The 27,332-nt window shown below is 41.1% G+C and overlaps 1 protein-coding gene across 7 annotated transcripts in view; it reads right to left on the reverse strand.

Moving 5' to 3' along the window:
• Positions 1 to 27,332, reverse strand: part of Sh3kbp1 (SH3 domain containing kinase binding protein 1) — a 331,887-nt gene that overhangs the window by 248,381 nt on the left and 56,174 nt on the right. The window contains exon 1 of one of the 7 annotated variants that reach the window (XM_071606253.1): positions 1,114 to 1,242. The exons of the other annotated variants lie outside the window; for them this stretch is intronic. Within the exon in view, the coding sequence (XP_071462354.1) occupies positions 1,114 to 1,164 (51 nt within the window). The 5' untranslated portion in view covers positions 1,165 to 1,242. Of the gene's footprint in view, positions 1 to 1,113; positions 1,243 to 27,332 lie in introns of those variants that run through there. 7 annotated transcript variants of the gene reach the window in all.

Below are 27,332 nucleotides of genomic sequence, written 5' to 3' on the forward strand. Positions count from 1 at the left end.
TCTCCCTCAAGAGCCCTGATTCAGGGCCCCAGGCCTCAGCATCTTTAACTCAATATATCTGTCAGAAATAAGCATGACCTGCTCATAACTTTTCCTCCCTTTTCAAATTTTGTGGGAGTATCATCTGGCATAACTAAAAGAAGAACCTCGGGCTATGGGCTTAAGCAAGGCCAACTGGCTGACCCCAAGATCAAATCTGATACAAACCAAGAGAACTTGGCACCCTCAGAGGCCATCATGAAACAAGCTGGATCAAATACCCTGGGTGGCTTCTCACGGAACCCAACACACTGTTGAGGTTCCAGGACAGTGAACCAGGGAAGGAGGAGTAGAGACAAGTCAGGCACTTGAGTGCCAGGTGCTTTCACATTCGTTGTCAAGTATCTAGCAGCTTAGGCAAGGCTGTGATGGAGATTTTCAGATAGAAAAAGAAGACTTGGAGGGATTTTTGTTAGTGGTCCAAGGCTATACAGCTAGCTGAGTAGGGATTTGTGCCTGACCTGATACCTTGATTGGCATCTAGCAACAATACAGGGCTCTTGACAGACCCCAAGCTGACTCTCTATCCAGTCTCCCACCTCAGTCTTACCTCCTCCCCCTTTATTTCTTCCCATCACAGGAAAGTTGGCTTCCACACCTGGCTTCACCCCAGACTCTCAAATCCACCAGCTGCCTCAGAAATGTTACCTGCTCCCAACCCCGATAGGGATCCCTGGCTGCCGAAATGGTCACCTGCCAAAAGTTTGGCTGGATCGAGCTGTCTGTGTGCAATGTCCCTGGGAGAAAACTCATCTGGCTGCAGATAGCAGCAAGAGAAAGGAAGAGAACAAACCAGATGACGGACTGCTCAAACTCTTGAGAAGTGCCCCTACCAAAAGGGACTCAACCAAGGAAGCCAGAGGGTGGCTTGGGAAAAGAAATTCCCTTTTGCCACAAGCAAGAAAACTAAGACCTGGGTTCAAGTGTAAAATGATGTCAGTCAGCATCTTGGAAGAACTGAACTAGGACCAAATTCCCCATCACATCTCCCTCCTGGCCTATAAGGGAGTCAGGCAACAGGGTACAAAAGATGTAGACATAACAATAATCAAAACAGATGTATGGCCTACTTACACTCTCAGACAAGTCTGCGGCACTCAGGGCTTTGGCTGCTGAAACCTCCATGCTGTGGAGTACGAAATGGTGATTTCTGGCTCACTGTCTGAACTCCGGGCAGAAGTGAGTTCTGCGCTCTCCGAGAACTGCAAGCCTCTCTGATTCACTTGGCAGCAAAATTATTCTAAGCATCCTGTCCCGTACCCAACCCGCCTGCCCCTCCCACTACACATTCACACTGGTGGGTTTTTTTTTTTTAATCCTTTGCCCTTGTGCCTGTCACAAATCAAGTGAAACTCGTTTTTCAAAATTAATCCAATCTCTGGCACTTGAGAGAGTAGAACCTTTCTGACCAAAAAGGAGGAAGAGCCACTTAATTAGGAAGAAGTTATAATTAACATCAGAGAGAAGAGAGTTGGAGAACCGCAGAGTCTGCAGTAACAGCAAAATGGAGATTATTTGAGACAGCTGAGACACTCCACCCAGGCCTCCAGAAGGAGACAGGCACGGGAAACAAAGGGCATATGGTGTTTGCTTTCTTCAACATCCGTTCTCACCATTAAGAGCTGCAGCAGCAAACGCTCATTACTTACATGTGGACAAACCTCGCCCTGAAATAGACTCTGAAATATAGCTCATGAGCAAATAAATTACTTTGCAACAGAGGCCTACCTTGGTTTTTTTATTACATATAAAGCAGAATTTAATAAAGCCCTAATAACTGGCAGAATGTCTATTTGGCTCTATGAAGCGTGAACTACACTTGAAAGAAAGTCAAATTTGTTAATTTCAAGATCAGATCATAACTGGAATACTGACATATTCAAAGCAGAATTTTTTTTCCCAAAGAGAGATTCCTCAGGAAATAACTTAATAACTAGACACCAGTGATTTTCTACTATTTACTATTAATGTATTTCATTCAAATATTTCTATCCTAAAGCAAATAAGTTTTTCTAATGTGACTTTATTTCCTACATGTGTCAATGATAACACCACCCCCAAAAGACCCACACTATTAAACTGTCCAAAGATAAACTTCAGCGTAGCATCTGACCATTATGAGAAATTCCTGAATTGGTGAAATTTATATTGAGTTGGCTTTAAAAATGCTCATATACAACTGTTTTGGGGGGCTGGGGATGTGGCTCAAGCGGTAGGGTGCTTGCCTGGCATGCGCGCAGCGCTGGGTTTGATCCTCAGCACCACATACAAATAAAAGATGTGTGTCCACCGAAAACTGAAAAATAAATATTAAAAAATTCTCTCTCTCTCTCTCTCTCTCTCTCTCTCTCTCTCTCTCTTTAAAAAAAAACAAAACTGTTTTTACTCTTAACACTGCTGAGATCACTGATCACACCCACTACTACCCAGCCAGGATGAACTGGGACTGGGGTCTACCTGCCCATAGGTAATAAGTTCAAAGCCAGAGGATCCCCTTGCTTGTGTTTGACATAAAAGGCCCCCAAATAAAGGGAAATGAGATTCACACGATCCAATAACCTTCAGTGAACACTGTGGGCTGCCTACCCAGCAAAGCCAGCTCCCTTCCTTCTTCCCTAGCAGAACCTACTATTGGTTACAGGTGCTCACCATTCCTTAGTGGAGCCCATTCCCAGCTCCAGGAGGGCAGCCTAACGAATTCTAAGCTAATAACCGGTTTTAGGTGGACAACAGGAAGTAAGTTCAACCAATTAGCCTGTAGGAAAGGACTGCTCCTCCAGACAAGCTGTGAACAAGAACGAAAGGGTCCTACTGCCAATGGCTGTCATCCCACAACCATCTGACAACCAAGGGAAGACAGTCCTTGGGTGAAGTTACTACCAGAAGGTCGCTGTGAAAGAGAAGGGACAAGAAAGGGGGTTTCTGATGTCACACTGAACGGCTCATCCCACTACCCTACCTCTAGCCTCCCAATTATGTGAGAAAACCAACCTGTGTTTAAGACCATCCCAGACAGGTTTCTGTTATGTGCTGTCTAAAGTATGCTGACAGGATGGGCTCAGCAATAGCTGGGGAGTCAAGAGGAAAAGTCTGTGATTTGGCAAAGAGACTCCTTAAAGTAAATAACAGACTCATGGAAAACATTCCCCTTGATGTTAAAGAAAAAGGAGAAATTACAAAGAAGAGTGGTTGCTTAGGGCTAGGCATGGAAGTGGCTACAAATGGGTACAAGGTACCTTTTGAGGGTGATGGAAATGTTTGAGAATTAGATTCTCATGATGGTTACACAACTTTATGAGTATACTAAGAACCAGTGAATGGGACACTTTGGGTGAATTTTATGGTAGATCTCATGAAACAATTTTTAAAAAGCTGTGGGCAGGGGGCTGGGGCTGCAGCTCAGTGGCAAAGGTCTTGCCTAGCATGCATGAGGCACTTGGTTTGATCCTTAGCACCACATAAAAATTAAAAAAAAATAATAAAACAAAGGCATTCTGTCCATCTACAACTACCAAAAGAATTTTTTAAAAAACCTGTGGGGAATCTGGACATGGTGGCACATGCCTATAATCCCAGCAGCTCAGGAGGCTGAGCAGGAGGATCCCAAGCTCAAAGTCACCCTCAGCAACTTACTGAGGCCCTAAGTAACTTATCAAGACCCTGTCTCAAAATTTTAAAAAAGTGGGGGGCTGGAGATGTGGCTCGGTGTTTAAGCACCCTTAGGTTCAATCCCTGGTGCCTCCCTGTCCCGCCAAAAAAAAAGCAGTATGGATACAGATGCTCATTCAGGAGAGGTCACATGTTGGAGGAACTTTTCCTCCATGACCATCTTATGTTACACCCCCCCCCCCACACACACACACACTTAAATACTTCCTCCAGTAGTTGTCCATTATCCCTAGAGTTCCAGTTCCTTGGGAGCAGTTGCAAGATCTCTAACATCCTGGCTGGGCTTTGCCCCACTTCCCATTTTATTCCCTGGCAAGGCTGATTTCCAGATGTGCATCAAATTTCTCCTGCCCCTCCAAGCCTCTGCTCACAATGCACTCAGTAGTAGCTCTTGCATTCCATCCTCTTTACTGGATTAAATTTCTTCTCACCTGCCCTAGACTCTTAGGTCCCCTCCCTTTATGCACCCTTACCATACCAGATCCACAAAATATGTGGATAATATCAGATTCAAAAAGTATGTTTCCAGCTGTCCCTCCTCCAGGGTCCCCCCGCCCCAAGACCTAAAAGAGCACTGAGACATAGTAGATGCTCCAGACATGCCCACTGGACCTCTCTGATCTTTCTCTTTCAGGGAAGGCATCCATTTTTCCTGTGCATCATTTGTGTCATGGAGGTGGGAGGTGTAAGAGCCAGAGGTAGGTTCCAGATGTCCTTGTTCTTGCTGCCCTACAGCGACTGCAGGATCAGCAGGGGACACTGCATTCTCCCAGATTCCATAATGTGTAAACTGGACCCTAGCAGAGACTCCTCATGCTGCTCACACTTACAGCTTCTGCTTCTCAGCTTGGACCCTCCCAGGGACGGAAATTCCTAGGAACAAAGTACAACGTAGCTCTCGCCATGTCTCAGAGAGGGAGAAGGAGTAGCCAACATTTTCCCCTCAGTATGTTTTTTTTCATCCTTACACAATGTATGGAGCTAGAGTAAGGAAAGGCACAGATGCAATCATGGGAAACACTTGTTTTAGAAGAAGGTCACCACAGCTGGAGGGAGATGCCAAACCTGGAAAGATCAGGCCCCACCTGGTGTCTAGACCTCAGGAAAAGAGTAGCAGTGAGGTTTAGGAAATCCTAAAGAGCCAATTGCAGGGGAGTCTCTGCGATCAAAAAAGAAAAAGTCTACTGTGAAAGGGACTACCCCACAGGGAACCTAGCTTCATCACAACAGATGCAGCCCCAGGGCCTCCTTTCCAGTTGTCCCGACCCTCCACACACCACTAGAATGAAACCCCAAACGTGGGAGCAAAGAAAGAGCTGAAATGACACTTTCCTCGCAAGCATCATTCCAACTCCTACCTCATAATCATGACTTTTCCATATTCGGGCCCCAGCTTCTCTGGACGTGCTCCGTGAGCCTTCTCAGACATTATCTAATGCTAGGCAGGCCAGCAAGCTAACCATTAAGTACTTTTTCTCCACGCTCCCTGATTTAAGCTAGTTTGGACACAATCACAAAAGCTCCACAATTCCCCTCCAAGGAGGGGTGGCTGGTGAGGTTTCTCAGAGAGTTTAGGTGAAAAAAGAAGCTCCTAAAATGTCAGAAAGTTTGTTTTTAAACATCTTAATCTGATTTCTACTGGGAAGTTCGCTAAAGCTGCCATTACTCCCCCAATAAACAAAGCAGGCAGCTTTGTTTAAATCACTTCGGTTGCTTTTTATTTTTTCCAAAACACCTAAGAGAGTCACCCCCAGAGTCTCTAATTCAATGGATCTGGTGTGGCCCTGGGAATTGTTTAAACCCCTCCTGGAGATTCCAGTGCTCCACATAGCCTGAGGTGGAGGGTGGGATTTGGAACATCAGAGATCCTTGCTACTAAAAGTAGCACCCGCTAGGAGCTTCTTAGAATGGCAGGCAGCTTCCCTGTACTCAGCCACTGCCAGCCCAGCCCTCCCTCCACTCCATCCCAATCTGCATCCTGAGGAGGGGCCACATTACAGTTTGGGAAGCGAGGTCCACAACCACCATCTGGCTTCAGAATCTAGGTTCTTTGTTTCTACTTCACAATTGGGAGGGTACCATCAAAAGGCACACTGTGAAATGTTTTCTGAGGGTTTTTTTTTTTTTATATAACTTCTGATTTGTTTCTTTGTTCCAGGTGCTGGGGATGGAACCCAGGGCCTCAAACATGCTAGGCAGGGGCTCTACCACTGAGCTCCACTCCCAGCACCCTGGATCTTATCCATGAAAAAAAGCGCCATCCTGCTCCCTAGTTCCCCGCCCTCCCAGAAAATATGACTTGTCAGGATAAATGTAAAGGGAGTCAAAAAGTAGACATGGCCTGTTTTTTAAATTAAAGCGATACATTTTTCCATTTGTGCTGGCAGCATCGACCCTAAGATTCCTGCACATGTTTCAAGTCATCAGTCACATTCAAGTCCTAGAGAGTCAAAGCAGCAGAACCTGCACATTTTTTTAGTATTAAGGAGCTTTACGTGGAACCAAGGCATGCCAGGATAAATACTTCTTGGAACTAATGAGAACTACTAATTGCATCCATTTGTAAAAATCAATATACTCGAAGAAACTTTTTAAAAATTCATATGCTTATTTGCCTTCTTCAAATAACATCATAAGGTATTCACAGGAAGTCGTGGTTTCAATTGAGACGTGGCTGCATATTGGAAAAAAAAAAAAGAAAAACTCACAGAATCCTATCAGCCCAGCCAAGATTCCCAGCAGGGTCTCAGAACCTGGCAGATTTGGCCCCCCCTCCTGCTAATTAATTACCATCTGGTTTGGTTTTTTTTTTTTTTTAACATAGCGGAGGCCACCCAGACAATGCTGTACCATAGTACAATTAGGGGTGAGAGAGCACAGACTGTGGAGTTAAACCACCCACAGGCTCAAATCCAGTTCTGGCATTGACAATCTGTGTTCCTCTGAGCAAGTTACTTAACTTCTCTGGCCACGGGGAGCACTATATAAAGGTTCACTGTTTTTCTTGCCTAGTATATAATCTCATGAGTGGTACAGATAACAGAACTCTGCACACAATGGTACTCAATTATTACTGCTGGTTAGAGAACACTCCACCCAGATTGTATCTTCTTCAGCCTTTTGGTGTATCAACAAAGGTATTTGGAAATTTTTTTCTTACTTTTTGATGGTGCTGGGGATCAAAGTCAGGGCCTCACACATGCTAAACATGTGAGCTACACCCTGGCCTATAATCATCCTTTCCATCCAATGGAATAGTCTCCCTCTCCAATGATATCCTTAATATGGTTATTTATATTATGCCTCATTTCTTCTTTCTTTCTTTTTTTTTTTTTTCTTAGTGCCAGGGATTGAACTCAAGGGCACTAAACCACTGAGCCACATCCCCAGCCCTTTTTATTTTTTATTTTGAGACAAGGTCTCACTGAGTTGCTTAGCGCCTTACTTTTGCTGAGGCTGACTTTGAACTCACAATCCTCCTGCCTCAGTCTCCCAAGTCACTGGGATTACAGGCATAAACCACTGCACCCAGCCTCATTTCTTCTTAAACCATAAGCATTAAAACTATATAAAAAAAGAATGAAAAACATTTGAGTGGGTTCAAAATACAGTCTACTAAACAGTAGACCAGTACCAATTACTTAACAGTTACTGAGATCACAAAAACTGATTTCCAGAATGTTCTGAGTAGGGAAGTGCCAGACAACATTGCTATCACAGCAATCATATTATATAGTAACATTCATAGTAGGAAGACAGCAAAGGGAATCGGGATGTTGCAACTATTTAAACTACCCATTTTCACCTCATGACAAATGAACAAGTGCTACATCACTCAACGTGTATTTATTAAATCCATTTCCCTAGGCAGTTTCACCAGCTAATGCTTTAACATAAGCTGAGTTACCATAAGAATTTAACAACTACATTCAGTTTCCAGTTTTCTTCCTAAGATCTATGTGGAGGTCTTGTTTCCCATCTTCTTTGTTACCAAGGCCTTCCAGTTAATTCTCACAGAGCAGTCATGAGAAGTCAGGCTGCCAGCATTCAAATACAAGGATTGACCTATAATAGATTTGCAATCTCCATTAAGTCAGGTAACCTCTTTGGGTTTCAGTTTTCCCATCTGAAATACAGAAATAAAAGCACAGAGTAGTAGTTGAGTTAATGTACATTCTTTACAATCAGAGAGAGAGGGGCAATGCAATTTTGCTGGATGAATGAAGAATCTTCTGATAATTGCAAATTCACGTCTTTTTATCTCCTGCCAGGTCCTGAAGTGGTCACAAATTAGGTATAATAGATTCTCCTTGCCTACCAAAATGGGAGGAGAGAGGGGTAATTCCTCCATATATTTAAAGAAAGAAAATTATGTAAGCAGGAGAAAACTCACCCACCACTTCCTCTCTGTTAGCCATGACAAAGACACAGTGGCAAGGTTGCTGTCATCAGCAACGTGCACCTAGCACTTGTACCTTCCAAAGCACTAATATTATACTGAGGGGATCCAACCTTGTTCATGCCTCAGGACCTTTGAACTCGCTGTTTTCTACTTGGATGGCTCTTAATAATGGTAGGACCCTCTTCATCATTCACACGTTAGCTCTAACATCACCTCCTCTGATTGATGTTTAGCTGATGACTCCAGCTCAAACAGCCTACACACCCTACCAGCCACTCTATGCTTTTCCCCTACTGTATTTCTCCATTGCAGGTCTCACTGTCTATAATTATCTTTTCACTCATCTATGGTTATGATTCTCTGTCTTCTGTTAGAGGTTTAGCTCTCTCAGATTTCAGACCTTATTAATCCCATTCCTAAAATGGCACCTGCTACCTAAAAGTACAGTGGACAGAGCTAGGTAATATGTGTGTGTATATTTGCAGCTAGTCCCAATGACTGTTTTGTGTCCTCCGATTGCTTTTACTTGCCTTTTGGCATGCCTTGTAATCCTTGGTTGAAAGTTGGATATTTTCTATAGGGTAGTAGCTACCGAGGCAAATGCACCTTCAGCACAGGCTTATTGTTCCTATGGATATCAGAAACTTCAAATTCCTCTAGTGATTCTTTTTGTCCCCTCTGGGCTTTCCCTTTGTACTGTTCCCCAAAACAAGCCTGTCTCTCTGCTACAATTTACCATTGTTACTCCCGGAGGCTTGTTGGCATGCTTTAGGTAGGGGTTGGTGGGGTTAATTCTCGAATTTTCTAAGCCTCAGTCTCAAGAGTGTGCAACAGGCCTATGTCTTGGGGACTATAGCCTTCACAGGCGTTTCTGCCTCCCCTCCAGGTCTAGAGTTGTTGTGCGTCGTCCCCTACCCGCCACCCCCCAGCTGCAGCAGTTACCACTGGTGTTCTCGGTCTACCTCCTGCTTGAGGCCCCGCTCTCTGCAGACTATCTTTTAAGTGAGATGGCGTGGTAGGATGGGGGTAGGTGAGTTGCCTTCACCCAGCTGCAGTGACATTTCACCAGAGCCCTCACGCCATGTCCTTGCCAGGTAAAGTAAGCCTTTTGCTCCTCAAGGGATAGGGTCTAAGTGGATTTCTTAGCAGTTCCTGAGTCAGTATCATGAGCTTTCTCTCCAGTCCTCCTTATGAAAGCCAGGTGGGGTTCCTGGAGGAAAAACCTACAAAGGGGTACACTCCCACCCCCCAACTGCTGCCCCAGGAGCTTCATACTCTCAAGCCAGCCCACGCTCACCCCCCAGCAATTTATCACATTTTCCAGCGTCATCTTCCTACCTACTTCTATGGCATCTGGTGACTTCTGCCCCTGTAAGCAAATGCTCAGATCCTGTCTTGTGTCTCAGAAGGAACCTATCTCCCTCCAGATTTTGCAATGGCTGTTCACTCTGCAAACTCCTTTCTCTGTTAATTTCCAGTCTGCCCAGATTTTTTCTTGGAAGCGTGGGAGGTACATGTTTGCAGCCCTCTACATTTCTGAGCTGAAAGCAGAAGTCGACTTATTTATTTTTAAAGGATCAGAAGTATGACAAAATGGTAACATTTGATAAAACTAGGTGGTGGGTTGCTAGATGTGGGTTATAGTCTCATACTCTTCTATATTTTAATAGTCCAGTAACATTTCATATTATAAAATCAAGGTGTAGGTGGCCACAGTGGAAAAGAGTACTATAATATAAATAGACTGAACTATGTATACAACACTTGGATCTTGTTCAATAACTTACAGAGATCACCTGGATTTTCAAAAACAGCCAGCATTTTGGCAATACTTCAGAAACCATTCTGCAAAAACACAAATTGTCCCAATACGCCATTAAATTTCAGTTGTCAAAGAAGCAAAAGAAGAAATTAAAATTGAAAGATTAATGGCCTAAAGGAAAACAAATTTATTTAAAAACATGTATGTTTATAAATCAATACATATAAAATATTATGCTGTTCTTTCTTTTGGGGGGGTACCGGGAATTGAACTCAGGGGCACTCAACCACTGAGTCGCATCCTTAGCCCTATTTTATATTTTACTTAGAGACAGGGTCTCACTGAGTTGCTTAGTGCTTCGCCATTGCTGAGGCTGGCTTTGAACTATCCATCCTTCTGCCTCAGCCTCCTGAGCAGCTGGGATTACAGGCCCGCACCACCATGCCCAGCCTATGCTGTTCTTTAAACTGATATCCAACCATCATTATCAGTATTCATGGAAATTGAAAGTTATAAATGCATGTGCTCTGTAAGATACACCCCAGGTGAAACTGCAATCAGGGCCACCATTTAGACAGCTAGATAACAGACTTCACCCTGCAGAAGAACCATGAATTGTCAACTGTGCCAGATCCCAGACAGCAAGAGATAATGCAACTCCTAGTAGCCAGACGTCTTAAACCTTTGGATTGCTACTCCTCTTACCCACATTCCTGATTTAATATAATCAGTAATCACATGTAAATGAAAGCAGCACCAGCTTGTAAGATCTACCTCATGGAAAGAACTTCCCTTTTTACTTAAATAATTCACTAATTTAGTAACCAAATAAACTGTATGCTATTAAAGAGTGAACCAAACTGGGCATAGTGGTACACACCTGTAATCCCAGCCACTTGGGAGACTGAGGCAGGAGGATCGTGAGTTCAAAGCCAGCCTCAGCAAAAGCAAGGCACTAGGCAAATCAGTGAGACCCTGTCTCTAAATAAAATATAAAATAGGGCTAGGCATATGTGGCTCAGGGTTGAGTACCCCTGAGTTCAATTCCTAGTACCCCTCCTCCGCAAAAAAAAATGAATCATTAAATAACTACAGAATTCTGGATTCATCTGAAGGACTGTATGTTAAATTCAGTTAAATCGGATGAATACTTAGCATGCTTCTTTTAGGTCCATAAGACCATTCTAGCCACTCTGGAAAGAAATGGGTCCATGTGAATCACCTACTCATCTCTGGCAGCATGTCAGACAAGCAAGAGGCTACAGGGCTGAGAGAAACCTGAGTGACTATGAAGTCCAAGAAGTGCAAGGGCCAAGAATGCCCCCAGAGTAGGCTTCATTACACAGAGAGTAACTTTTAATTATTTTATGCTTTAATATTCACTTGTACATTCCTAGCTAAAAGGGAAAAAAAGGACATAGTTTTTAGTAAAGTGAATCCTCTTTTGGCTTTCATTATAATGGATAAAGACAGGCCTAAGTTTGACTGTAATGAGTCTAAAATGAGCTGAATCTACCAATCATGAATCTGTGGCTTTAATTATCCTGTGTGGCTCTGTGAGATGCACCCCAGGTGGAACTGCAATCAGGGTCACCATTTAGACAGCTAGATAATACACTTCACCCTGACAGAGAACCATGGCTTGTCAACTGGGCCATGTTGTTACAAGGGCTGTTTACAAATCAGCTACATCTCTGCATTGCAACAGGCCTGAAATTAGATTTTATATCTAGCTTGAGGGCTGGGGACTTAAAGCTTAAAGTTGGCAGCACCCTAGACTTGATTGTCACCTTAAAATATCTGTTAATGGAACCCATTCAAGTTTTAAAATAAAAGGATGAGTTAAATTGAATAAAAAAAAATTCAGAGGCTAAAAAAGGAGAAAGGTATGTGGATTTTTAACCACTACTGACAGCAGAAGCTCACACTATAATTGCCTGGATTATATGCACCAAAGAGATAAGCTGTCATGCGACCTTTTGAACCAAGTAACAGAGCAGTCCCTGGAAGAAATATCAATAAGCACAAAAAATGAACTTTCAACATTTGAAATCACACAAGCCTGACATGCTCCATATAGAAATTTGTTTCAGAGTTCACATTATGTGCCACTAGAGCCTAATGTTGTAATCACCCATTTAATACACAATAGCTGGAACTATTTTAATATGGCAGATTTATTTTTTTAAATGTATATATTTTTAGTTGTAGGTGAACACAATACCTTTATTTTAGTTTTTTTTTTTTTTTTTAATGTGGCGCTGAGGATCGAACCCAGTGCCTCACACATGCTAGGCAAGCGTTCTACCACTGAGCCACAACCCCAGCCCTGGCATATGTATTTTTAATAAGTAGGTTGGCAATTATTCCAATTTCAAGATTGGGGGACTTGGAGGTGTAGCTCAGTGGTAAAATGCTAGCTTAGCACGTACAGGGTCCTAAATTCAATCCTAGCACTGAAAAATAAACAAATTAATTAACTTCTTTTTTAAGTTGGGCACAGTGGCACACACCTATAAACCCAGCAACTCAGAAGGCTAAAACAGGAGGATCAAAAATTTGGGGCCAGCCTCAGCAACTTAGTAACACCCTGTTTCAAAAACTTAAAAAACCTGGGCATGTAGTTCAGTGGCAGTGGTAGAGTGCCCCTGAGTTCAATCCCCAGTACCGGAAAGAAAAGAAAAAAAAAAAAGATCAGGGGTGGGGAGGCGGGTGAGGTGGGCAGGAAGAGGATAGGGGCATAGCTCAATGGTAGAGAGCTTTCTCAGCATGCACACAGCCTTGTGTTCCATCCCCAGTACTGCAAAAACAAAACAAAAAAAGGCTTAACAACAACAACAACAAAGATTAGGTTGGAAAAAAAAAGTTGTGCACACAATCATGATTGGCAGCTGAGAGAAACAGTTGAGGACTGAATTGTACATATAAGCCAGGCTGTTGGACAGCAATTAGAATGATAGCAATAAACCAGATTCCCGTCCTAGTATGCCCATGAAGCTCCTAATATTACAGCATGACTACAAGTTTAGCAGCTACTAATGTCTATGGTTTCAAACAACTATAACGTATCTTTTGCCCATAATCTGTCCATATTGGTTTTTAATGTTATTTCTTTACTATGAATCATATCTGATCAGAGAGCAAACCCCACCATGCTGCAGACAGTGAAATACTGTCCAAACATGTACAGTCCTGCTAAGAATATGCTCACATTTTAACACTTCATCAATCCCAACTATATTTGGTATAAACATACCTTTAAGTGTACATCTAGTACATATTTTAAATATAATTTTAATTTATTTTTTCTTTCATAATATATAAAAAGAATCCCTCTTTGGTTTTCACCTAGCTGATATTAATGATTTGCACTCTCCTTCTCAGGTCTTGACCATGACCTTGTTTTATAGCTAGAAAAGTATTTCCCAAGAGTTGCAGTGCAGCTGCCAGTAGTACAGCTGATTTCAGCACAACCACAACTGGAATCAGATCAGCCCCACAGCCTTCATTGGGACCAGTGAGCTGGGTGGCCTTCTTGGAAGAAAATCTTGGTGTTAAGAGGATATAGTCGCCAGGGTGTCCCCACACACTGAGCACAACTCTGGAGCTTTGAGAAAATCAGGGTTCACACGGTTGCTCAGGCTCCGAGTCTCCATATGGGACCACCTGCCTCCAGAAACCCAGGGCAGGATGTGGTTTGGCTCGGATAACTTCTCGGCTTACAAACTCAGGCAAGCCCATTTTGTTTTGCACCCAGGCTCCCAAACACATAGCATCTCTTTGTGAGAAAAACCTGGTGGTCCCAGAGAAAGTATGTAAATAAATGAAACGTTCATTCCTTCTTGACAAGCAAAATAGGCAGCTAAGAATGAAAACAAGCTGACTTCATGCACCTCTTTCCACAAATAATTAAGATGGTGCACACGCTTGTGTGCCTGTGCGTGTGATGCTACAGTATGTTGTGACTATACATTAAACAGACATTTACATTTTTAGCTTAGCTCTCTTTGCATTTCCCTTAGGATTTTTATCCCATCTTTCTAACACAAACATGATGAAATATATCCCAGAGACTTGGGTGGGTGTGGGGGGACATTATTTCAAATCACCTTGTGATTTAAGAAACTAAAGTGAAACCAAATGTCTCCTAAGCAGCCCTAGAGGCATCCTGCCCAGAAGGCCCCGCAAGGATGAACTTGTACCTTTGGCATAGGCCTTGGCTTTCTTTCTAGCTGAGGCCTGCCCTTCCCAGGCAGCAGGGGTGTTAGGGTCTGGCCACTTCTGCCTGTTCTTTTTCCAGCTTTATTGAGGTGTGATTGACAGATAAAACTGTATTTACATAAGGTGTATAGTGTTATAGTTTAATATACATTGTGAAATATTTACTACCATCAAGCTAATTAACATATCCACCACCTCATAAAGGTGTGTGTGTGTGTGTGTGTGTGTGTGTGTGTGTGTGTGAGTGTTGGGGATTGACTCCCACAGCACTCTACCACTGAGTTAGATCCCCAGCCTTTTTCACTTTTTATTTTGTGGCAAGGTCACCCTAAGTTGCTGAGGCTGGCCTCGAACTTGCCATCCTCCTGCTTCAGTCTCCTGAGCAGTGGGGTTAAGAGTGCACCACCACATCCAGCCAAAGTTTTCTTCTTTGTTGCACAAACACTTGAGTCTATGAAGCAAATTTCAAATGCTATACAATGCATTATTACTAACCAGAGTTCTCATGCTGTGTATCAGGTCCCCAGAACTTACTCATCTTATCTTGTACCCTTTGATCAATATCTCCCCTTTTCTTCTACAGGGCAATCTATGCTCAGCAGCTCCTTGGTGAGCTGGCTGGGGACTGATGGGTAATGCAGACTGAGGCTCTGTCTGCCCCTCATTATCCCCCCCCCCCAATCCTTCTGTACTCCTAATTCCATCGCAGCTTCTCCATCTAAGAGTACCCAAACACCAGGAGTTTTTACAGCATCTCAGTGTGGCTTAATATTTATATTAGTAGCTAATATTTGTTGACTGATTCATATACTCCAAATATTATTCTAAGTTGCTCTACATATAGGATCTGACATCATGGGGTGACAGGTAAGAAAAGCAGCCATCCTAGCCTTGTTAGGTGCCTGCTAATAGCCAAGTGCTATGCAAATTTCTTTCTTTTTTTTTTTTTTTTTTTTTGGTACCAGGGATTGAACCCAGGGGGGCTTAACCACTGAGTCACATCTCCAGTCAGCCCTTTTATTTTTTTATATTTTTGAGACAGGTTCTCGCCAAGTTGCTTAGGGCCTTGCTAAGTTGCTGAGGCTGGCTTTGAACTCGTGATCCTCCTGCTTCAGCCTCCCAAGCCACTGGGATTACAGATGTGTACCACCATGCCTGGCTGCTGTGCAAATTTCTATCTCTAGCCTGTACCAGGCCCCTGAACTCCTGACCCACATCCTCAACCCACATTCCAGAGTTCAGAACACACACACACACAAAAAAAAAAAAAAAAAACTGAGAGGTGTCCTTCCCTCCTCCCTCTCTTGCCACACATCCAGTCTTAGCAGCAAATCCTTTTGGCTCTACTTTCAGAAATATCCAGAATCTGACCACTTCTCACTGTTCCCACTGCCTTTTCCTGGTTTCCCTAGATTCCTGCAAATGGCCTCCAAAATGTTCTTCCTGCTTCCACCCTTACCCCTTGCAATCTGTTTTCAACATAGCAGCCTGAGGGAACCTGTTAAAACATCCCTGTCACATCACTCCTCTGCTGGAACTGCCCTAATTACTTCCCATCTCACTCAGTCACAACTCCTCGCTCACAGTGGCCCTGTCTGAAATCCTGTGACTTCTAAACCCATCTGCTGCCACTCACCCCTGGATTTCCCCCCTTTAGTGGGGCACTGGTCTCTGTTGTACCTTCAACATACCAGAGACTCTTTCCTCTGGGTCTTTGCACATGCTCTCTTCTCTGCCTAAAAGGTTCTCTCCCTCACTTCAAGTTTTAAGTCACTGTTTAGTGAGGTCTTTCCTGACTTCCCTGCTCCCAATAGTCATATCCCCTTCCACTGTCTTTTCCCCTTCAAACATGTTTGTCCCAGGAAACCAGGTCCTGTGAGAGGCCCTATATGGGCCTTTTCAACAACATGGTTTCTGAGGCTCACATCTCCTCTCTCCGCACCAGAATCCCCCTTCCTTCCTCCACCCTTCTCCTCCCAACTCGACGTCTATCACTGGCCTTGCTAGTCTCCAAGCCAACCAAGGACAGTAGGTAATGCCTCCTGGGACCTGCTCAGTGCAGGGAAGGGGACCTCCCTAAATCCAGTTGCAACCATCACAGCATAATAACAGAATGTGACCATCCTGAGAGATAACTGCAATATGCATTACCCATGACAGGCTGGAGAAGTGTAGTGTACAGGAAAGTGGTGAGGTTTTTTTTTTTCTTTTTATTTAATGGAAAACAATAAGGACAAGAGTTAAGAATCTTAAAAGATACTAATAGTGGAACTCATAACCAGATACTGATGGGTCTTGGAAGCAACCTATGCATTAGGATTTTCAATTTTTATTTTATTTTGTTTTTCTTTAGTTGTTGGTGGGCCTTTATTTTATTGATTTTATATGCAGTGCTGAAAACAAAACCTAGTACCTCACACATGCTAGGCAATCACTCTACACTGAGCCACAACCTCAGCTCCTCCTTTAGTTTTTTGAGATGTACAGTATATTATTATCTATAGTCACCTTGCTATGCAAGAGCACCAGAATGTCTTGCTCCTAACTCTAACCTTGTCCCCATGAGCAACCTTTCCCCATTCCTTACTACTTCTCTCCCCAACTTTGGGAACCACAAATTATTCTATTGTCAACTTCTAGGAGATTAAGTTGTTTAGATTCCACATTTAAGTGAGATCATGAAGTACTGCCTGGTTTATTTTACTTAATACAATGATCTTCAGTTCCATCCATGTTGCAAATGAGTGTTGAGAATTTTTAAAACTCCTTGGGTGATATTCATTTGTAGTCAAGTTGAGATCCAATGGCATTTAAAAAAAAAAAAAAATAGGGGCTGGGGATGTGGCTCAAGCGGTAGCGCGCTCACCTGGCATGAGTGCGGCCTAGGTTTGATCCTCAGCACCACATACAAAGATGTTGTGTCCGCCAAAAACTAAAAAATAAATATTAAAAAATTCTCTCTCTCTCTCTCTCTCTCTCACTGAAACAGTCTTGCATACACTTGGTCACAATACAGTATTAATTTTATATGTTGCTAGATTTGTTTGGGTAATACTTTTTTGAGGGGTTTTTGTCCCTATGTTCTCGAGGGACATTGGTCTATAGTTTTCTTTTTGGACTGTCTGTTGTTTTGGTATCAAGCTTAGACTGTCTTCATATAATAATTTTGGGGGGGTTATTCCCTCTTATTCTATTCATACTATGTAGAATTAATATTAATTCTTCTTTAAACATCTGGTAGAAATCTCCAGTGAAACCTTCTGAACCTGAAACTTTCCTATTGTGAACTTTTTAATTTTGAATTCAGTTTCTGTAGTAGTCATTGTACTATTATCTATTTTCATCTTGGATAAGTTTTGGTAGTTTATTATTTTTGAGTAATTGACCCATTTTATCTAAATTGTCAAATATACATGCATATAATTATTTGTATTATTATTCTCTTATTATCCTTTTAATAGCTATAGGATCTGTGGTGATATCACCTGTTTCATTCCTGATATTATAATCTGTATCTTCTTTTTTATCTTCATCAGTCTTCTTAAAGGCTTATCCATCTTATTGATCTTTTTGAAGAACCAGCATTTTCACTGTTGTTTTTCTCTTTTCAACTTCAATAATGATTGTTCTGCTCTTGACATCATTACTTCCATTTTTCTGCTTGTTTTGGATTTGTTTTCTTTTTTCTAGTTTCTCGGAGTATGAGCTTAGATTATTGATTCAAGATCATTCCTCCATTCTGAGGTCTACCTCAACCATAAAACATGATTTTTTTTAAAGTAATGAGGAGACAGATGGCCTATTATATATACCCCTATTTTTACCTATGCACTGTTGTTTCTTAAGTTCCAAGTCTCCTGTTACATTTCCTTTGTGTTTAGAGAATATTTTTTAAGCCATTACTTAACAGTAGGTCTACCACTGGTAAATTCTCTTAGTTTTTCTCCATTTGAGAATATTTTTATTTTCTCTTCATTCCTGAACAATTTGGAGTAAACCATTCTTTTTCTTTCAAAACTTGAAAATGTTTTGTACTTCTTTCTGGGCTCCACAATTTCATATGAGAAATCTACTATCATTTGAAATCATTCTTCCCCTATAGGTCATGAATTGTTTCTATCTTGATGATTTGTCTTTAGGTTCTCAAAGTCTGATTATGATATGTCTTGATATAGATTTCTTGCAGTTTATCCTATTTAGGTTTTGCTCTGCTTCTTGATTCTGAAAGTCTATGCCTTTTACCGAATTTGCGGAGTTTCAGCCTTTATTTATTTATTTTTTTAAAAAAATAAACTAATTTTAATGGCTGTGCAATATTTCATCACAGTGTCATTTCAAAATGCATTTAATAATTGTCTCATTTGAGCATTTGTGATATTTCTGCCTGTTAGTTATTAAGATCGCTTGCCGCCACTTTCTTTTTTTTTTAAATTTATTTATATATGACAGCGGAATGCATTACAATTCTTATTACACATATAGAGCACATATCTCTGGTTGTATACAAAGTATATATTCACACCAATTTGTGTCTTTATACATGTACTTTGGATAATAATGATCATCACATTCCACCATCATTTATAATCCCATGCCTCCTCCCTTCCCCTCCAACCCCTCTACCCTATCTAGAGTTCATCTATTACTCCCATGCTCCCTCTCCCTATTCACTAAGCAGCAGCCTCCTTATATCAAAGAAAACATTCAGCATTTGGTTTTTTGGGATTGGCTGACTTCACTTAGCATTATGTTCTCTAACTCCATCCATTTACCTGCAAATGCCATGATTTTATTCTTTTTTATTGCTGAGTAATATTCCATTGTGTATATATGCCACATTTTTATCTATTCATCTATTGAAAGGCATCTAGGTTGGCTCCACAGTCTAGCAATTGTGAATTGTGCTGCTATAGACATTAATGTGGCTGTGTCCCTGTAGTATGCTGTTTTTAAGTCCTTTGGGTATAGACCGAGGAGAGGGATAGCTAGGTCAAATGGTGGCTCCATTCCAAATTCTCCAAGAAATCTCCATAGTGCTTTCCATATTGGCTGCACCAATTTGCAGTCCCACCAGCAGTGTACCTTTTCCCCCACATCCTCACCAACACTTATTGTTGTTTGTATGCATAATAGCTGCCATTCTGACTGGAATGAGATGAAATCTTAGAGTGGTTTTGATTTGCATTTCTCTAATTGCTAGTGTTGATAAACATTTTTTCATTTATTTGTTAATTGATTATATATCATCTTCTGAGAAGTGTCTGTTCAGGTCCTTGGCCCATTTATTGATTGGGTTATTTGCTGTTTTGGTGTTTCATTTTAAAGAACTCAAACAGCCATTATTTATTTGAACTTTTAATTCCCATACTTTTATCTTTCTGAAATCTGATGACACAAATGTTAAATCTTATGTCACTGTCCCACAGGTTATCTAAGGCTCTATTCATTTTTTTCAGAGTACTTTCTGTACTTCAGATTGAATGAATTTTACTAATCCATTTTCAATTTTACTAATTTTTTCCTGTATCATATATAATCTATTATTGAACTCATCCAATAAGGTCTTTTTAAGCTTTTTAATTTGTTTATTTTTTATTTCTATAATTTCTAGCTATGGGCTCTATGTATTTGCTGAGATTTTCTAATTTTTCATTTGTTTGAAGAGTGTTTATAATTGATTATTAAAACATAAAATCTTTGTCAGATAATTCCAACATAGGAGTCTTCTCAGTGTCAGTACCTGTGGATTGCCTGTTCTCATTTAAGTGGTGATTTTGTTAATCCTTGTTATCACAAGAGATTCTTTTATTGTATCCTGAGCATTTGGGCTATTTTGTTACAAGACTCTGGACCCTATTTAAACTTTAGCAGACAGGACCCTCTCCAGATTAAGCATGTAGGTCTGGGCTATTTTGTGGACTGTGGTTCCAATGACAGTTTAGTAGCCAGAACCCATATAGTGCTATTCTGGTCTGCTTCATTTGTGTTATTAGAGGTCATTCTGAAAACCTGGTTACTATTCCACACTTAAGTTTCTATTCTTAAGCCTTTTGGCATGTTAATTCTAGTCAGATTCATGTGTGGGTGGGTTAGGATTTTGCCCAGAACTTCTTTATGCAGGTTTAATGAATCCCTTTCTGCAGCTCCCTTCTGTCCAAGATCTCACACTCTCTAGTGCAGAAGGCCAGGGGTATATTACCTAATATTGCTCATGGAGGTGGCAGAGGTGAGAAGTCTAGAGTCCCAACCCACCAGCAGATGAGGAGAGAGTGGTCATGGATTGCCTGGTGCCACCAAGTGAAGTACAGAAGTCCAGATTCCCTCCTTAGTCTCCACTGACCTACCAACAGGGAAGAAAAGCTGCAACCCAAGCAATTTCCTATCTGTATTTTAAACCATGCACTTAAATAGCTTAAAACAACACCCATTTATTATCTCTAAGTTCTGTAGGTCAGAAATCCTGGTAGGTTCAGCTGGGTTCTTTGATCACCCAGAGTCTCACAAGGCCAATATCAAGATGTGGGCCAGGTTGGAATTTCACCTGAAGATTTGAGAGAATAATCCACTTTCAGGCTAGGCTCATTCAGGTTTTTGGCAGAATCCAGTTCCTTCTGAATGTAGGTCTGAGGTCTCCATTTCTTTCCTGCTGCCAGGCAAGATCTGTTCTTTGTTCCTATAGGTTGTAGGTTTCCCATATTCCTTCTCAAATGACCCCTCCTTCAAAGCAGGAAGCAAATCTCCTTCTTCTACCACTAGGAAGAGGAAGCTGTCTAGTCTTAATGGGCTCCTCTAATAAATTAGGCTTACCTGGATCACCTCCCTTTTTTAAGGTTAGCTGTGGCATATAACACAATCACTGGAGTGACAATTCTTCACAATTACAGGTTGTGAAGATTTGGGAGTGGAACCTTGAGAACCATTCCTAGAAATTTTGTACACCTCACTACCACTGGGTAGGGAGTAGAACAGAGTTGACTATATAGTTCAGCGATTCTGCAATTAGAATGTATTCATTCTATTGGACTTAAATTGAGCATTATTTATAAATTACTACATTCTTTGTGTATTTGTAGATTTCTTTTTACAATTTCCAGCATTATTATGTTTCCTTATATATTCACTTATATAGCCACTTTATACACAAAGCCGCTTGAGAAATAATATCATAATATTTTCAAATCTAGGTCACTGGCTACCAATCCATGTTGTTGAGAAAAAGATATTAGATATAAATGATGATGCTGCCCTGTTGGTGCCTTGTACAAAATGAATGTCCAAGCTTTAGCAAGCAACAAAATTGCCTGAGCTTTTAAAAATATCCTAAGGCCTTATCCAAACTCCTGTCTGCATCCAAGCAGGGACACTTCGGAGACCCACTAGCTGGAGTCCTCTGTGGGAAACCTACACTTTACAAGTTTAAATATCTAGTAATGATCACAACAATGTCCTAGATGGTTTGGATTTCAATCTTTAGAAAGCTGGGGGTTAAAACACATGATCTCAAAGTCCCTTTCTAAGCTAAGATTTGATAATCTTGTCATTAAGAAAAATAAGATTCCATTATGCATAATCACCACAATCAACTTGGTCAGGGGACTAAAATTCACTGAGGTCACAGCTCTCCCTGAGTCACAAGACACACACCCCCACCTTCCTGCACTGTAACAGTTACAAAGCCTGAGGAATCCGCCAAATGATGCGGGCTCTTACAGGTCACACACTTGTCCTTAATTACTCTAGATCCTACTTGGAGTAACATTTCTCACAATAATGTCTATCCTGTTGGTGTTTGGACTTTTTTTCTGAAAATAAACTGTATGTTTAAAGTTGAAACAATAATTTGAGCTGGAATTGTTTACTTTCAAGGGCCCTATGGCAAGGGAATAATCAATAGTTGCACATCTAGATTATTTACCACTAATAGAAAAGACACTCCTGAAGAATATATCCTAAACACTGTAAAATGACATGTTTGCTTATAAATTAATAAAAATGAAATATTTCTCCTAATTGTCCTACTTTCAGAATTTGTAGAAAAATAGTATAAGCCCATAAATCCAGGCAAAGGCTGATCTTTTGGGTTAAAATAGCCAACTTGTGAAGATAATTCTCTAAAATTCAGTAAATAAGTCAATAATCTTGACTCCACCTGAGAGGATACTTGGGGGAGGCATAATACAGTAGGCTATGATGGTGACTGGCTTAATGCCATAGGGACAATTCAGGCACCCAGATAATGCTGCCTGCTAGAGCTACGGGACTAGAGCCAGCCTGCCTGGATTACAGTGCTCTCTCTGCTGAGAGAGCACTAGCTTGTGTGACTGTGGATGAGTCTTTTAACCTCGATAAGCATCTGTCATCTGTTCTGAAAAATAAACATCATAAAAATTGTATCTATGTCACAGGGAGGTATAGGATTTAATGAAACAAAACACAGGAAGGGCTTAGCCTCCTTCCTGCCTGGCATGCAGTAAGTGCTCAATAAATTTTGGTCATTGTACACAGACAGACACAGGTTGATTATACACACAGAGCCAGGCTGCCAGTAGGCCTTGAATAGAATGCAGCCATTATTATTCCATAGAGTAACCCAGCAATCAGGGCCAGAAAATCTAACTATGGGTTCATTTAGCACGTTCTAACAGTTGCCTGATGAATCCACTCAGAAACTTCTCAAGTGGCATTTTAATCAGGAACACCTTTGTTGAACAGCTTTTCAGAATAATATCTAACACACGCTCTAATGACCCAAGGCCAGGTCACAGGCATTAAAACTCATCCTGTGGGAGAAGTTAGATTTGTGACAATGTGATATTCCTTTCAATGTGTCTCCTTTGTGTTTATATCCTCCGGTGCCTAGCACAAAGCAGACACCCAACTCACTCCCTGAGTAGAGCCGACCCCCACACATCCAAGCACATCCCCAGTAATGTTGTGAGCAAGAAGAGGCTCTGCACAGCACAAAATGCACCTGCAAAAATTTCTGCTCCCTTCTTAAGAGTGCCAAGTATCCTGAAAACTAATCATCAATATAATTCACAAAATTAATGGCCTCTGGGTGAAAAGTTGAATGAAAAGTGAAATTTAATCAAAGAGATCCATGTTAGGGTCTTTAAATATAGAACAGCAACCTGGAAACCTCTACTTTACACCATTTAGTTGTAGTCAATTTGTAATTCTTTCCTAAGTCAAGAACAACAGTGTAACTGTGAGCTTTCTCTAGGAGGGGTGCGAGTATGCAAAATACAGGCCTTTCGCCTCACTGATTAAAAAAAAAAAAAACTGTATTCCAACCACTCTACATAATTACCAAGAAAAGGCTCTGAGTAAACTTTAGATAGGGCAAAGTGGAAGGAGGAGAAGGGTGGGGGTGTGGGGGTAGGTAATACCATGGAATGAGATGGAAATCATTACCCTAAGTACATGTATGAAGACACAAATGGTGTGATTCTACTTTGTATAAAACCAGAGACATGAAAAATTGGGCTGTATATGTGTACTATGAAATGAATTGTATTCTGCCGTTATATATTAACAAATTAGAATAAATAAATAATCTGATTTTTTTTAAAAGCCTCTCAGTATGCCAGAGTCTTTCTAAAACATCCAACAAATGAGAGCTGAGGCAAGGGCAAAGCAAGTTGAAAAATGTCACATTTTGCTCACATAGGATGTGAGCTCCAAGTGACTCCCACATTCAGCCATGGGGCAGGCAGGCAGCGTGTCAAACATACTTCTACCTAACACATATAGAAACGCCCGAGAAAACAGCTCACTTCCTCACAGACAGTATCAGATAAGTTTAAAGATCAGCAAGCAAATTCTTTTAACCCCTACCGCAGCTTCCTGCTTTCTGCTTTCTACAGGTCTATTTGTGAGCTACAAAATGTCAAGGGCCTGGGTCTTGCTGCACTTTACCAAATGTCCCCTCCAAGAGCAGGCAGACACCTGCATGTCAGCTCAAGCCATGGTGTGAAGGCCTTTCTTTTTAAAATTCACTTTGCTAACCATTTAAAAATGAGTATCTGTTAGGGGGAAAGGGGGCTGGGGTAGAGCTCAGTGGTAGAACACTTGCCTAGCATGCATGAGGCCTTGGGTTCAATCTCCAGTACTAAATAAATAAATAATTAATTAAAAAGTATATTTGTAGATCCATTTCAGAGGAACCCAGAAAAGAGCTGTTTATCAATCCTTTGCATGACTAAAGCACACCATCTGGATCTGAGAGTTAGGTTTAAGAAGGAAGACACTGGTAATTAAATCCAAAGACAGAGCCCACATCTGCCTATAGTAGGTGACTGTCTTTCTGTTTTATGTGGCAGTTTGAGGTCCCAGAAGGGCAGCCATTTTTTTTCTCAACTATAAATCTTTGAGAATTCATCCTAGTCTTTCATACTATTGTACGTATTATGATCAATTCATGGTCAATTCAGGAAAAAACATCCAAAAGTTGGAAATCAGGCAAAAAAAGATGATCTTGTGACCTTTAAATGCACTTTATAATAAGCCCCCCAAGAGGGTCATCTGCATTTCTGGAAAAGTAACAATTTAACTGACACTTTATTATGACATTTTACAACCCTGTAAAAGAGGAACACATAGAAATATGGTACAATATGCTGCTTCCTTTTTTTCCTTTTGTAGAGATGATAACCCCAAAGGCTAGAATTTTATTGTCCTCTAAGACATGAACCAATTTTGAATCGAACTTTACAATCTTATTTGAACATCTCTTTTCCACTGACTTTTTAATCAGTTCCTCATATCCTCACTGAGGGTATGTTATTCTGCTAGTTCCCTCATTAAATGAGTTCAGCAAAATGTAGACACATGCTCTCTATGTGCATGTGTTTAATAATGTAAGAATTAGAGTTTGATGGTTTCTGGGCCTAACAGTGGAATCATCTCTGGGAGACTGAGTTCTGTGCTTTAGAGCTCTCACCAGTCATACTCCTAGGGCAGCTACACTAAGACAGAAAGATTAGTTTAGTCAGCTCATGTGAGGCACATGAGGCTCAAAGTATAAGTGTGACACCTTCCCTTCATAGAGACCACAGCTTTACACAGAGAAAAACCTACTGGTTGAGAACAAGGCCAGCAAATGCACTCCTACGTGTGTGTCTGTGTGTGTGTTTGTTACCAGTCTTGAGCCCAGGGCAAAATTCATACACACACACACACACACACACACACACATATATATATGAGAAATGAGTGCTTCTGCCCAAAGAAGACAAGAATGTCCAGAACCTTTATTCATAAAATCCCCAATCTGGAAACAACTGAAATGCCTATTGACAGGAAAATGGATAAACACATTTTAGTGTGTTATCATGGGTTACTTTACAACAAGAACAAAATACTGAACAAAGTACTGATGCATGCAATAACATTTTTTGTACAAAAGATGCCATATATAGAAGAGCACATATTGGGGGCTGAGGATATACCTCAGTTGGTAGATATACCACATGCCCTGGGTTCAATCCCCCAGAACCACACACACACACACACACACACAAAGAGCATATATTGTATGAGACCATATATGTGAAATTCAAGTACAGGCAATACTAACCTATGATAACTGATTACCTAGGAAGACATGAATGATTAGACAAAAGTATGATAGAACTTTATGGACGGATAGAAATAGCATTGATCTGGATAGTGGTTACAGAGGCATACTCATTACAAAAACAAAAATCATTCCCAGTGACTCGGGAGGCTAAGACAGGAGGATCACAAGTAAAAGGCCAGCCTCAGCAAATTAGCAAGGCCCTAAGCAAGTTAGTGACATACTGTCTCAAAATAAAGAAATAAAAAGGGTTGGAGATATGGTTCAGTGGTTGGTTAAGCATCCCTAGGTTCAATCCAGTAACAACAACAACAAAAATCATGCACTCTAATGACTCATACATTTTATTCTATGTAAATTTCATCTTAAAATGAATTTTTAAAAAAATTTAAAGAGAGAGCCAGGTGTGGTGGCACACACCTGTAATCTCAGCAGCTCAGGAGGCTGAGGAAGGAGGATTGCGAGTTCAAAGCCAGCCTCAGCAAAAGCGAGGCCCTAAGTAACTCAGTGAGACCCTGTCTCTAAATAAAATACAAAATAGGGCTGGGGATGTGGCTCACTGGTTGAGTGCTCCTGAGTTCAATCCCCAGTTCCAAAAAAATAAAATAAAGAGAGGAGATAAAGAAAAACACATTCCAAAAGAAGTAGGTGCAGAAAGGATTTGAAAAGATTCTTCCACATTTACATTTAATAAATGAGAACTAAAAGAGGGACAAATCCAGAAGGCCACATGGGCCAACAGATTGCAAAGTGAGAGCTGGTAAGATTCAGGTTCGTTTGTGACAATGGGATGGTCTGATATATGGAATACCTGGAAGATAGCTGGTATTTTTTGTCTTGAAAGACTAAGACAATACAGATGTGAAGGTGGACAATAAATGCCAGCTCTGGGAGAACATGCTCAAATAGGACACTGAGTAAGGGTCTGATAAATGAATTCAGAAAATTCTTAAGGAAGGCTCTCTAACAGTGCTAACACCAAGATAAAGGCATAAAAATGAACGAAGGGATTCTACAAAAGTACCTCATTCAATCCAGGGACAAATTATTCTTAGTTTAAATATAATCTACATAAATCACTTCCAAAACTATACACCTATGCCAATATGATTGTTACTAACTAAAGACACCTTTTATGCTTTTAGAATTCTCTATGGGAGTGTTGGTTATTGTTAAACTCTACTGCATCCACCTACTGAATTTTCAATTATAGGCCTGAGGGTGAAGACTTAAAAATGGACTCAGCCATCTGAAAGCATCAAAGTTTCTTTTTCTACCAAATGTGACAGCCGCAAGTAATGCAGCCCCAATCATTCCTGCCACATCCTTTCTTCCCTACATGGAGTGAGTACCTCCCAAGAACATAAGTTCCCTTCACTGCACAAGGGCTCAAGCCAAGGTTCGACAACAACTGATGAGTCAAGAGCCAGGAGAGTCAATTCCCAGGGAAAAGGGCCCGAAATAGGACCTGCAGCACACTCACTAAGTAGCTGCCACTGTACTAAAAGATTGTCAGTGCTGTGTCATTTAATCCTCAAAGTAGTTGGGAAGTAGTTGGGCTCTCAGAAAGAAATGACACACCCAAATTAGGGTAATCTGAGGTGGGACTAATAAAGAGACTCATATGAAGTAGGTGAGATATTTTAAAAACCCATAGCAAT

This window comes from Marmota flaviventris, chromosome X (assembly GCF_047511675.1).
Source record: "Marmota flaviventris isolate mMarFla1 chromosome X, mMarFla1.hap1, whole genome shotgun sequence".
In the NCBI taxonomy this organism is placed as follows: domain Eukaryota; kingdom Metazoa; phylum Chordata; class Mammalia; order Rodentia; family Sciuridae; genus Marmota; species Marmota flaviventris.